Source organism: Eurosta solidaginis, chromosome 4 (assembly GCF_040869045.1).
Source record: "Eurosta solidaginis isolate ZX-2024a chromosome 4, ASM4086904v1, whole genome shotgun sequence".
Lineage (NCBI taxonomy): Eukaryota > Metazoa > Arthropoda > Insecta > Diptera > Tephritidae > Eurosta > Eurosta solidaginis.
The window spans coordinates 76875553-76889535 of NC_090322.1; the positions used below are offsets into that span (position 1 = coordinate 76875553).

Here is a 13983-nt window from a genome sequence, read left to right on the forward strand (position 1 = left end):
GTTTTCTACTGGGTACATTTTTAGTTAAACAATTAAATTTTTATTAATTTACACAAAAACATGCTCTTGTATTTTGCATGAAAAACTACCCTGCAAAAATCGTGTGACCAAAAACGCACACAACCACACGAATTTTTGACAGGGGTGACGATTTGGAATGAAAAATTGTGCAAATGAAATAGCATGCTGACAAATTTTGCTTTCCCACAATGTATCGTGCTCTCTCGCACCTATTATTTTCATAGGGATAGCAAAATACGTCATTTTTGCGTGCAAAAAAATCCGCCATTTCTAATTCCGCAGAGACAGCAAGACAAATCCATTTTTTGGTTAATTTTTTCAACCTGTATTTACTACATTTTGCAGAAATTAATATACGCATTCTTTAATATTTTTTGGTCTACTAAAGTGTGTTTTAGCAAAAAAAACTCATATCAATGTGTGCATGTTTATAAAGAAAGAAAGTGAAATATGTAATTGCATAGTATAAATAATCGTGAGCAATTCTAATGCAGAATAGTAAATTTTGATTTCCACATACATACAAGAAAAAAATTTTTGTTACAGTGCTTATATGGATCTACTTACAAAATACATACCATTAAGATTTATTATCCAAAATTGAAAAAAATTATTAGAAAATTCGGTGTAAAAAACGGCTATGTGTGCAATAAAATAGCCTCTCTTGTTGAGATACTCATTCATGGTCTCCATTAATTATTGTGACGGAGGTGTGTTTGCAGCAGCAAAGTGAACCCAAACAGTGTAGGTCGCGGTGGTTGTTGTTCGTGGTCCGCATCAACTGCACCAGGTGGGGCCAGCGGTTGCCAGCGCAATATATAGATACTACAACCCAATTGTCAACTTCCCCTAAGCATGGTGCATCCTGTTTCTTTAACAACTGGAGCTCTGGCAACCTCATAGCTTTTGGGGTGAGAGGGCGGAATGGCCTTGAAGGTTTCATGCTGCTATAACACGTTTGCCTGTTACTTTTAGCTCATCTTGATTGGATTGCCATTTGGAGGCGATAGTTTTGAGCGCAGTAGAGAATGAAGGCATACCCCAACTGCAAATAATTAAAATAAAATCAACTTTAGCACTGGTTGTTGTTGTTGTTGTAACAGTGCTTCGCCCCATCCAATAGGTCTGACTAATCACAAATTGTCATCAATATCCTCTAACGGGTGTCCAAGGAAACTTGCTGTTTCAACAGGGGTGGACCATAAGGAAAGGGGTGCCTCCACATTACAATTAAAGAGATGGTTGGTATCATGTGGGGACATATTGCAAGTGGGGCATACATTTTGTATGTCGGGGTTGATTCTGGATGGGTAAGAGTTTAACCTGTTACAGTATCCAGAACAGAGTTGAGCTAGAGTGACTCGCTTTTCCCTGGGGAGTACGCGATCTTTCGCAAGTTTTGGGTACTGTTCTTTGAGTACTGGATTCACCGGGAAATTCCTAGCATAAAGGTCCGATGCCTGTCAGCATTTTGGTAGGCCTGTATTTTCTTCCTTGGCGCGGCCAGAACATGGTTATGCTCACATCCTATAAGTGGGAGCGGAATCTACGATCACATTAATAGGAACGAAACGGAAAATTTGGTCATAAAAGTTCATCACGCCCATGCAAATGTGACTATGAATATAACCGCTGCAGAAAGTCACAATGACCGTAAAATGACCAGTCAAAAGACGTGGAGTGTTTTTGCAGGTATAGAACAGGATATCAGCTGTCGCTCAAGAGTCAACTGTGACGTAGTAGCGCAGAACGAAGCAATTTTGAATTCGTGAATGCGCAATCTATTATGAGATTTGTGGAGTGTTCTCACAAATCACATATACAGGATTGCGCATGTAAACAAAATACTAGCTGTTTTTTATAAGCAATTTTTACGTCATTTTCCTTTAGCTCTTGTTTTTTCTCTCTTTCTTTCATGCGCTCAAGCAGTCAAGTGTGACATACTTGCGCAGGACGAAGCAATTTTGAACTCGTGAATGCGCGATCTACGAAGTTGATTTGTTGAGTTGCTACTTGCCGTCTTTCAGTGAGTTTTACAGCTCCGGCTCACGCTCAATTCTCACGGGAGTGCTCTGGATCATTAAGAGACTAGAGAAACAGATATCGTGAAATTTTCGCACACGTGAAATGTGATAGGCAGATGTCGCCGCTGTTTTTCATTTAACTCATACGGCGAAAGGCTAAGCAGCGACATCTATTTTTAAAAAAGTAGGTATATTAAAGGCCGCGTTGCCAACCTAAAAAGAAGTAATTAAAAAATTATCTGGCTTACAAATTGAAGCAGACTTCTATCTGGATTTATGCGGCTCAAATCGTTGTTGTTGAATTTACATGCAATATTATTTATCTGGCTCAGGATTTTGCCACCGGATGATAGCTACAGTGTTATAAATAAATCGATAAGTGTGCGTGTGCGTGGCGCACATTACTGAGGGTTAACACAATAACAGCATAGTGCTGTGTTACCCAGCTAGTATCGTTTCATCTTTAGTAGCAAAATAATTATGCGTTACCTTAAAAGTCACGTAAGCAAGAGCAATCTGGCGGATATCCGCAGATTTAAAAGTAATCAAGAGGATTTACAGAAAAAACCGGATCCGAATTCCATTTTAACAGATTATGTTGGACCGCCACACCCAATATCTAATATACGACCTTATATCAGACATGTACCTAAGGATGAAACACCTTTAGAACGTCGATTGAGGCAGAGACAAAATGAAGTAGAAAAATGGAATCACGAATTTTGGTTGCAACATAATAAAAGCTTCTATGAAGTAAGTGGACAAACATTTTCCATTTGTGCACTACAATAGCTCTTTCATGGATCGGGCGCTTCAGGATATGGTAATGTTTTACAAGACGGTGCACCACCTAATTTATATCGAAAATAGGTAATAGTCTAGTTAAGGGGTCGACTGCTAATACGGTACCAAAAATATCGAGAGAGGTGTCAAACGACGCGTCTTGACATCAGTATTAATAATCCGATGGCGGAAAATAAAAATTTTAACGCGTTCAAAAGATATTAACGAAAAACCGAAAAAAGACCCACGGGTACCTCCGAAACCGGGGGTCGGATCCATAGTATTTTTGCGCAGAACACCTTTCTGCGTTGGCGGCCTTCGGCCGCGCTTATAAAACATAACCCTGGGCTACGCCATGCCAAGTCTGGGTGTGTGGTATAACCGTGGCTATCGCCACGGTGATGAACACAACAACAACCACATGGAAATCGCCAACTTCAACTGCAAATATCTCCGGACAGGGATACAATTTTTCTTTTCTGCCTTCGGATTATTGTTCTCGAGATTAATACGCGTCTTTTGACACCACACTCGATATTTGCGTCTTGACATCAGTATAAATAATCCGAAGGCGGAAAATAAAAGTTTTAACGCGTTCAAAAGATATTAACGAAAAAAGACCCGCGGGTTCTCCGAAACCGAGGTTCGGATCCATAGTATTATTGCGCAGAACACCTTTCTGCGTTGGCGGCCTTCGGCCGCGCTTATAAAAAATAACCCTGGGCTACGCCATGCCTAGTCCGGGTGTGTGGTATAACCGTGGCTACCGCCACGGTGATGGACAATTTTTTTTGTGGGTACGAATACAACAACGACCACATGGAAATCGCCAACTTCGGTAATAGTCTAGTTGTTGTTGTTGTTGGTGTTGTTGTTGGTGTTGTTGTTGGTGTTGTTGTTGGTGTTGTTGTTGGTGTTGTTGTTGGTGTTGTTGTTGGTGCTGTTGTTGGTGTTGTTGTTGGTGTAGCAATGCTCGCCCCACCTAATAGCCGCGACCAATCACAAATTGTCATCAATATCCGCTAACGGGAGTCCAAGGAAACTTGCCGTTTCAACAGGGGAGGACCATAAGGAAAGGGGTGTTAGAGGCGTTGGTTCCACATTACAATTGAAGAGATGGTTGGTGTCATGTGGGGACACATTGCAAGCGGGGCATACATGTTGTATGTCGGGGTTGATTCTGGATAGGTAAGAGTTTAACCTGTTACAGTATCCAGAACGAAGTTGAGCAAGAGTGACACGCGTTTCCCTGGGGAGTATGCGTTCCTCTTCCGCGAGTATTGGATGATTTTCGGTAAGCACTGGATTCACCGGGCAATTCCCGGCATAAAGGTCCGACGCCTGTTTATGGAGCTCACCAAGGACCTGCTTGTGTTTTTTCACTTCATTCGGCTGGGTTCTCAGGTGCCGTATTTCCTCAAAATGCTTACGGAGATGGCTCCTTAAGTCCCTAGGCGGTGTTGGCTCATCAATCAGATGTCTGTTGGGATGCCCAGGTTTCTGGGTATTCAACAGGGACTGTTTGGTCAGCACTCATTTCTCTCCCTCATGGGGAGTATTCTCGCCTCTTTATGCAGATGGTGTTCTGGGGACATAAGAAGACAACCCGTGGCGATTCTGAGAGCAGTATTTTGGCAGGCCTGTAGTTTCTTCCAGTGGGTGATTTTTAGGCTTGGCGACCATATGGGTGACGCGTAGAACGTAATCGGCTGGCTAATTGCTTTGTCTGTAGTCATGAGCGTTTCTTTATCTTTTCCCCAAGTACTGCCAGCGAGGGATTTGAGGATTTTGTTATGGCTCTGAATTCTCGGAACAAGATTGTGGGTTGTAGGACAGTCGGTAGCGTAGTGCCATCGACGTGGATGTTCAAAATGGTCGACATTTGGGACGTCCATGTTGTAAATAAGGTCGCGGAAGATTTAGTCGGTGATAATGCCAGGTTTCGCGAGGCGAAGAAACTGGAGAGATCAGGGAGGTAGCCGTTTATTTTATTGCAAAGCGCATCGATCTTTGGGCCTGGGCCTGTGGCCATTACTGTGCAGTAATTGGCGTAGGAAACGATTGTGACTCCTTCCGGTGGTGAAGGTAGCTTAGATATATAGAAATTAAACAAAAGTGGGGATAGGACACCACCCTGTGGCACCCCTTGTTTAATTCTCCTTGGTTTTGATGTTTCGTTTCTAAATTGCACCGATGCCTGCCGACCACCCAGATAATTTGCGGTCCACCTTTTAAGACATGGGGGAAGGGTAGACCCTTCCAGGTCTTGCAGTAACGAGCCATGGTTGACCGTATCAAAAGCTTTTGATAGGTCTAGCGCTACGAGTACTGTTCTATGGTGGGGGTATTGATTTAAACCGCAATTTATCTGGGTGCTAATGGCATTTAGCGCGGTGGTAGTGCTATGGAATTTCTGAAGCCATGCTGATGAGGGGCTAGCTGCAAATTTGCTTGGAAATAAGGGAGCAAAATGGCTTCAAGCGTCTTTGCCACTGGCGACAGGAGAGATATCGGACGATATGACTCACCTATGTTAGCTGGTTTCCCAGGCTTTAGTAGCGGGACCACCTTGGCCATTTTCCATTTCTCAGGTATGACAAAGGTGGAAAGAGACAGGTTGAAGACATGCGCTAAATATTTGAAACCCTCTTTTCCTAGGCTTTTAAGCGTCGGCATGGCTATGCCGTCTGGGCCCACTGCTTTGGATGGTTTAGCACGACCAATGGCGTCCTCAACCTCTTTAGCGGTGATGGTGATTGGTGACGCGCTGAATTTGTGTTTATGTGCGTGTCTACTGGCTCTCCGTCTATCTTTGTCGACCGTAGGATCCATTATATATTGTCGGCAGAAAGCGCTCGCGCATTTTTTCGCGTCCGACAGCACTTTGCCGCCAAAGGAGATGGAAACTTTGTCTTTGTGCTTAGTCGGATTCGATAGGGACTTTACGGTGGACCAAAGTTTACCCACACCGGTAGAGAGGTTACAACCTCTTAGGTGCTCCTCCCATTTCGCCCGCTTGTGTTCATCCACAAGCAATCTGATGCGTTGGTTTATATCCCTTATTTGGGGGTCGGCGGGATCGAGCTGTCTTACAAGGTCACGTTCTCTCGCTAAGTTTGCGGCCTCCGCCGAGAAGTGGGGCGGATTTCGGGAATTCTCCCGGCGGGAATGAAATGTGCCGAGACGGATGGATTTAATGACCTTACGGAAGGCACGTTCCCCTTGGCGGGCATCAGTCGGGATAGGGAGGGCAGCAAATCGGCTCGTCTGTAAAGGATTTATATTCTCCCACTTTCCTTTTTTGAAGTTTATGAAAGTGCGTTTTTCAGTGACGATGAAGTCCGCGGTACGCTCAAGCGAAATAAGTATGGGCAGGTGGTCGGATGCCAATGTTACCATCGGCTGCCAGTTGACGCAGTTTCCGAGTTATCTGGCGAGCTGTGACAGCTTCCTACCATACGTGTGGGGGCGTCTCCGTTTATTGTGCAGAACGTCGTTTCTTCTATTTGATCCGCCAACATCTCACCCCTACTGTCCGCCCGCAAGTTTGAATGCCATAGATCATGATGGGCATTGAAATCGCCTAAGATAATGCGATTGTTGCCAGTGAGTAAGGCCCTGATATTAGGGCGGTATCCACTGGGGCAACAGGTGGCAGGAGGGATGTAGATTTTGATGATTTCTATGTTTGCATCGCCTGACCGGACAGATAGGCCTTGCCGTTCTAAGACATTGTCCCTGCGGTCGATGCCAGGATCAAATATATAATATTGCACAGAGTGGTGTATGATAAACGCGAGACCGCCTCCATTTCCGCTCTCGCGGTCTTTCCTGTGGACATTATACCCAGAGCAAGTCTGCAATGCAGATCTTGCTGTGAGTTTAGTCTCTTGAATCGCAGCAATGCGGATGTTGTGCCGCTTCATGAAATCAACTATCCGTAATCTTCCCAGTTAGTCCATTACAGTTTAACTGCAGAATTCTGAAGTGCATAAGGGGAGACGTCGCCACTCTGGGGGTAATTGACGGGTGACTACGCCTGGGTTGTGGAAGGCCAGGACGCAATTGATGTTGTGGCCCAGGGACTGGACGTCCTTGGGCAAGCATTGGGGTACCCGGATGATTTGGGTTTGCGACCTGGCACCCGTCGGGGGGTTGCCGTCGCGGAGACCAGAACATCTAGGGAAGTGGCACCACCCAAGGCAGGAGCTGCATTGGGCGGATGTCGCAAACCTATATATTCTGTGCTGGCAGACGGTGCAAACGGAGGTAGGGACTAAGAGTCTGTTTCCCTGACCTGCACGATTGCTGCCGGAAAAGAGGGGCGGGAGAAGACGGGGGCAGGGGCTGATGCTCAGCATTGCTACCAACTCTACTACGAAGGTAGTAGTTATGAGTGGTATAAGCTGTTTGAGTTGTTGGCGCCGTGGGGCGCGAGCAGCAGCGGGTACTTGCTGTGGCTTGCTGAGCAGCGGGGCTGCTCGAAGGTAGTGGGGGGCGCTTAGGCGTAGACTACGGGTCGACTGCTAATACGCTACCAAAAATATCGAGTGTGGTGTCAAAAGACGCGTATTAATCTCGAGAACAATAATCCGAAGGCGGAAAAGAAACATTGTATCTGTCCGGAGATATTTGCAGTTGAAGTTGGCGATTTCCATGTGGTTGTTGTTGTGTTCATACCCACAAAAAAAAAAAGCATCACCGTGGCTGTAGCCACTGTTATTCCACACACCCGGGCTTGGCATGGCGTAGCCCAGGGTTATTTTTTTATAAGCGCGGCCGAAGGCCGCCAACGCAGAAAGGTGTTCTGCGCAAAAATGCTATGGATCCGACCCCCGGTTTCGGAGTTACACGTGGGTCTTTTTTCGGTTTTTCGTTAATATCTTTTGAACGCGTTAAAATTTTTATTTTCCGCCATCGGATTATTAATACTGATGTCAAGACGCGTCGTTTGACACCTCTCTCAATATTTTTGGTAGCGTATTAGCAGTCGACCCCTCAACTAGACTATTACCCCAACTTCAACTGCAAATATCTCCGGACAGAGATACAATTTTTCCGCCTTCGGATTATTGTTCTCGAGATTAATACGCGTATTTTGACACCTCTCTCGATATTTTTGGTAGCGTATTAGCAGTCGACCCCTCAACTAGACTATTACCAACTATGGATCGAGCCCCATATTTTATTTATTTATTTATTTATTATTTAAAGTCGACGGCAAACTATGGTCGACTGCATAATATAAAAGATATATAAATATACAATTCAAAAGATAAAATGTAAGATATATCGAGATTTCAACAATGTTATATTACAAACAAAGAAATATTAATGAACATTACTATTTAATTTCATAATATAATAATAATAAGAAATATGAGCAGAAATAAGATCTTATGCCGAAATCTTATACTGGTGGAATGCATCAGATTCCGCTCAGCATGATTTCGGAATGCAGTGGATTCCAATCTCCCTGTTGGAATGCAACAAGATTCCAATCAGCATGTCATGAGAATCCGGCAGTGCTAAGAGTAGTGTAATGAGGATACGCCATCACAAGGCATAAAAAAGTAACATGACCTGTGTTGTTGGAATGCACCAGATTCCAATCAGCTCGATGCCTGACCCATAATATTATACTGCCGGAATGCATACGATTCCGGTCAGTGACTCATGAAAAAGCATGTTTTTTACGTTGTTGGAATGCACCAGATTCCAATCAACACAGTACTGTCTTGTTCCTTCTTAATGATACATGTTGGTAAATGTTCCTCCATCCTTAAGGGAGATAGTTCCTGTTTTTTATGGAAGGAATAAAATGCCGGCAAATTAAATTAGCTTGTATCTCTTAAATTAGATAGGCAAGTATTGCATTACGTATAGTGGCAAAAGTACATTCAAGACTGATACAGCTATTCAAGTCATTGTAGTGCGCGCACCAGATAAGAAGAGGATTATTTTTAGCAAAGTTTCGTCGACAAAGGGGTAAATAGAAAGGAACGTAGTGTCTGGATACTCTTGGGGGAACCGCAAAAAACAAGCGGCTGAGGAGGTCCGCAGAATCAATTTCTCCAATAATGAGATTATGGATGAACAATACCCCCAGTAATATTCTCCGATTTTCCAGAGTGGGTAAGTTAATAAGAAGAAGTATACTTCTGTATGGAGGAAGGTGGAGACTTGAGTCCCAATTACGGCCGCGCAATGCAAATATCAAAAATTGCTTTTGAACTGACTCAAGACGCTTTATATGCTTTTGAGAAACAGGGGACCAAACGCATGAGCAATACTCGAGTATTGGACGAACCAGCGATGTGTAAAGAACCTTAGTGAGGTACGGATCATCGAACTCTTTAGCCCATCTTTTAACAAATCCAAGTAAACCCAACGCTTTGTTGGCTATAGATGAAATATGCATGTTAAAATTCAATTTCGGATCAAAAAGGACACCTAGATCGTTTGCAATAGATATACGCTCCAAAGGAGTACCATCTATTACATAGGATTTCAATGCTGGCTTCAATCGGTGAAATGTTATATGCTTACATTTAGAGCAATTTAAAGCTATTAAATTTGTTGTGCTGAAGAAGATCCAAGGAACTCAAATCGGTAGGACAGTAAGTGTAGCAAAGTTTTACATCATCCGCATACATTATAGTATGGGAATATAATATTGTCTGTGGCAAGTCATTAATGAAAAGGGCAAAGAGCAAAGGGCTTAGATGACTTCCCTGGGGTACGCCGGAGGAAACTCCGAACGATTCCGACAGATTGCACTTGAACAGGAGTTTTTAGGTCCGGTTGGAAAGATAGCTTTTCAGCCACATTAATAGGTGAAACGGAAAGCCCAGTAAATCAAGCTTATGAATAAGCAACTCATGGTTGACGGTATCAAATGCTTTGCTGAAGTCCGTGGAGATGACATCCGTTTGCTTGTTCGCTAAAAATCCTTCCATAACTATAGAGGTGAATACAAATAAATTTGTAGTGGTTGACCTTTGACGAATAAAACCGTGGTGGCATGGAGATAAAATACTAGAACACTGATATTGGAGTTGACTGGTAACAATCTGTTCAAAGACTTTAGGAATGACTGAAAGTTTAGCAATACCCCTGTAGTTTTCAACTTTTGACCTACTACCTTTTTCATGCAGGGGTATAATAAAAGACTGTTTCCAAAGTGCCGGGAATGACGCAGATCCCAGAGATAGCTCAAATAATTTTAAAATAGGCTCATACATGTTTTCGGCGCTGTACCTAAGCACGCAACTAGGAACACCGTCCGGTCCCGGAGAAAAGGTGGGCTTCAAAGATTGAAGACTCTGAAGAACAATATTACCATCAATAGCAGGATTCCTAATGTAATTCGAGCTATCTAAGCGATAGGGATATTGACCGGAATGAAAACCACTGGATGAATACGTGGAATTAAAGAACTCAGAAAATAGTTCAGCAACGTCGTCATCAGTGCAAGCTTTTTTACCTCCAAAGGTTAATGAGGAAGGATACCCAGAAGTTTTCCGCTTTGAATTTACGAACCGGTAAAACTTTTTTGGATTTCTAAAAAATTGGGCTTTACAACAACTCAAGTAATTTTTATAACAAAGCTGATTAAGACGGTGAAATTTAGAACGAGCTATTAGATATTTAGAGAGGTCTACAGATACTCCAGATTTCTTGAATCTCTTATAAAGCCTAGATTTAATGTTATTAAGTCTGATAAGTTGCCTTGAAAACCAAGGGGGCTTATTCGAACATAGGGTATAGCGAGTAGGAATGCAGGTAGCAAAGAAGCCATCAAGCGTACTGTAAAATATAGAGATAGCCGAATCGACATCAGTGCAAGCATAGAGGTCCGACCAATCATGGGAAGCCAACAGATCATTGAGCATAATGAAATTCGCTTTGTAGAAGCATCTAGATCGGGGACGAGACTGTACTTGAATCCTACGGGGTAGGCTGATATCAAGTGATATCTCTAGCGTAGGGTGAAGAGGGTCTTCTGGAAGGGATAAAGGTGGTATTTGCGTAAGGGCAGTACCCACCGAGCCATCCACAAATACTAAATCCAGCATTTTATTTCCACTATTTGGAACATTGTTAATCTGTAAAAGAGATGAGTCTAACAAGCAATTGAGAAACTCATGTTGAGCAGTGGGAGTTAAAAAGTTTGAATCACTTATATTAACCCAACTAACTGTTGGCAAGTTAAAGTCACCAACAACAACAAGTCGATCGTTATCTCCCAACTGCGAATGCAAATCGCAGATGGCCGAGCTATGACTAGCATAAACATCCATATCCGAACGAGGTGGTATATACGAACAGCAAACAATTACGCTATAGCTACCGAATGAAAGCCTAACTGCTATGAATTCGATATGAGAGATATTGTCCAGCGTAATCAACTCAGATGATAGGTTAGATTCAACAGCAATAAGGACACCTCCCGCTCTAGAGATGCGATCACGCCGATAAACAGCATATTTATTTGAAATAACCTCAGAATTGTAATTATCAGGCTTTAGCCAGGTCTCCGTAAAAGCTACAACTTGTGCAGAAAAGTTGAAAGAATTAAGGAAGAATGGAACAAGTTTTGATCGTAAACCACGAACATTTTGGTAATTAATGAGAAGACGGGACAGATCAGCAATTACCTTTGTGTTGTTATTACTGTGTTCGTCATACCGTTTTTTGGCTGTAATAAAACAGGTTCGGCCCTCGCCTTTCTCGTGAACAAGTGAACCACAGTATGCTTAGGCCAAAAAGAGGAATCAAGTACCTTATCGAAATATTCATCTGAAAGGGATATTTTAAATGAGGAGATGTCTCTCTCATATTTAAAGTTAAATTTATACACATTGATGTTACTAGTGGGTGCAACACCAAGTTTAGAGCAAACGTAATGAGCAATGTCATTTTCGGTAAGCGAGGCGTGTAATCGGGACACAAATACAGCCCTACGAGGTGGCACGGCAGTCACCTGCAAAGGAGTAGCGGATAGCGCACCAGAGAGCTGGGAAGGTGCGGCCGTTATTGAACAGTTTACAGAAAACGCATTGCTTGACCTAGCGTTGATTATCGAGCCCGTCAAAGAAGTACTATTTTTTTCAGGTACACTTGTATCGCTAGCAACAAGTGCAAAGTGCTAGCCCGACCATCTTGGGAACGATTTATGTGGCCACGTTAAACCTTCAGGCCATCCCTCCCTCCCCACCCCCAAGTTCCTTGAGGAGCTTGGGGTCGCCAGAGCCTCGTCTGTTAGTGAAACAGGATTCTCCGCGGATAGGTGAGGTTGACAATTGGGTTTGGAGAAGCTATATATTGCGCTGGCAACCTGAAGGGTTGCGCTACACAGCCCCTTGAATCTGGTATTTTAGTCGCCTCTTACGACAGGCATACCTACCGCGGGTATATTCTGACCCCCTAACCCGCTGGGGGTTTTTTTACTTCATACGGCTGAGTTCTCAGGTGCCGTATTTCCCCATAACGCTTATGGAGATTACTCCTTAAGCCCCTGCGCGTTGTTGGGACGCCCTTGGGCATTAACAGCAAGGAGCCACAAAAGATTTATAAAAGTTACGTGGACGTCGGGTTCTAGCCCAGATCAACCTGTCCGATGCAACCATCCCTTGCACGAGACACACTGACAAGAGTATGACCGTACTAAAAAGATACTTTTCCGGCAGACGCAGCAAAACCATTTCTCAGGACCGAGGTCAGGAGATGGATTCGATACCTTTCCGGAGCAAGAGAATATGGAGCAGTCCCGCTGCAAGGAGCTGCTGGGAGGATGACAATATGTGGGAGGGACGCAACAAATTAAATGGGATTACACTGAAATGACAGTCCTTGGTCGGGAAAAATCCCGAGACCCTTCGGTACATAGAACCGAATGCCTTGGGAAGCGCCCGCTGCTGCTCGCGGCGCACGGCGCTACCAGCTCATACTGCCGCTTCTACTCGAAACCGCAATCTCCGTAGTAGATTAGGTAGCAATGCCGCGTATCAGCCCTTGCCCCCTTTTCTTATCCCCTCCTTCCGCCACTAGCACACGAGTAGGTAAGGAAAACAGACTCTTGATTGACGTTGTTGTAGCAATGCTTCGCCCAACCTAGTAGCTGCGACCGATCACAAATTGTCATCAATATCCTCTAACGGGAGGCCAAGGAAACTTGCTGTTTCAACAGGGGTGTACCATAATGAAAGGGGTGTTAGAGGCATGGGTTCCACATTACAATTAAAGAGATGGTTGGTGTCATGTGAGGACACATTGCAAGCGGGGCATACATTTTATATGTGGCTTTTTTCATTGCAACTTCAAACGGTACGGTTGTGTTTATTTCTGCTCCTCGAATTTTACATTTTAAAATGGTAAAACTATATTCAAATACTTTTTAAGAATAAATAATGTGTGAGACAGAGACTCAAAAAGCGGAATCAGAAGTTGGTTTCAAGAATATTATACCAAATAAAGTTTGATTTTTTAAATTTAATATATTTGCGAGAAAGTGACTCTAAATAAAGAAACCAAAACGCATACACTTACAAAGTTTGATACATACATATACATATATTCATTCTATATAAAAAATGGAGAGTAAATGCGACAAGTGCAAAAGTACAATACGTGGAGAAGTGTCCAAAATTCGTTGCGAAGGGGTGTGTGGGAAATATTATCATTTAGCACCAAAATGCTCTGGCATAGACCAATACAGTGTTAATAAATTAGAAGAATGTGAAATGCTTAGATTTATGTGTACTGATTGTGTGCAGTAGGTTCATAACGTAGATGACATTCTAAAAGTTATGCAGATGGTAGTGAGCAAAAATGGCAAACAACTATCTGAGTACAGGAATGAATTTGATAATGCTCTCAAGAAAATGAAAGAGAAATAAAGCAAGTTCTAAAAGCAGTGGAAGTTGCATTTAGCGACAGAATTAAGGCAATGCAAAAAGCGCAAGAATCATGCGAAAAGAGTGTTGTAGAAGTGAACAAAATACGGGAAATTGCTGAAGGCTTCAAGCGAAGCAGCGAGCAGGTCTGTGATGAATTGAAAACAAACAAGGATGACAATAAGAAAATGATTGAAGAAATAAGTAGAGAGAATAAAAAAATGTGCAATGAAATAAAGAAAAATGTTAATAGTGTT

General features: G+C 43.1%; 1 protein-coding gene across 1 annotated transcript in view; it reads left to right on the forward strand.

The window, feature by feature from the left end:
- Positions 1 to 2449: 2449 nt before the first annotated feature.
- The window catches only part of Coa8 (Cytochrome c oxidase assembly factor 8), a 100070-nt gene continuing 88536 nt past the window's right edge, over positions 2450 to 13983 (forward strand). Inside the window, exon 1 of the mRNA XM_067782148.1 lies at positions 2450 to 2798. Within this exon, the coding sequence (XP_067638249.1) occupies positions 2526 to 2798 (273 nt within the window). The 5' untranslated portion in view covers positions 2450 to 2525. The remainder of the gene's footprint in view (positions 2799 to 13983) is intronic.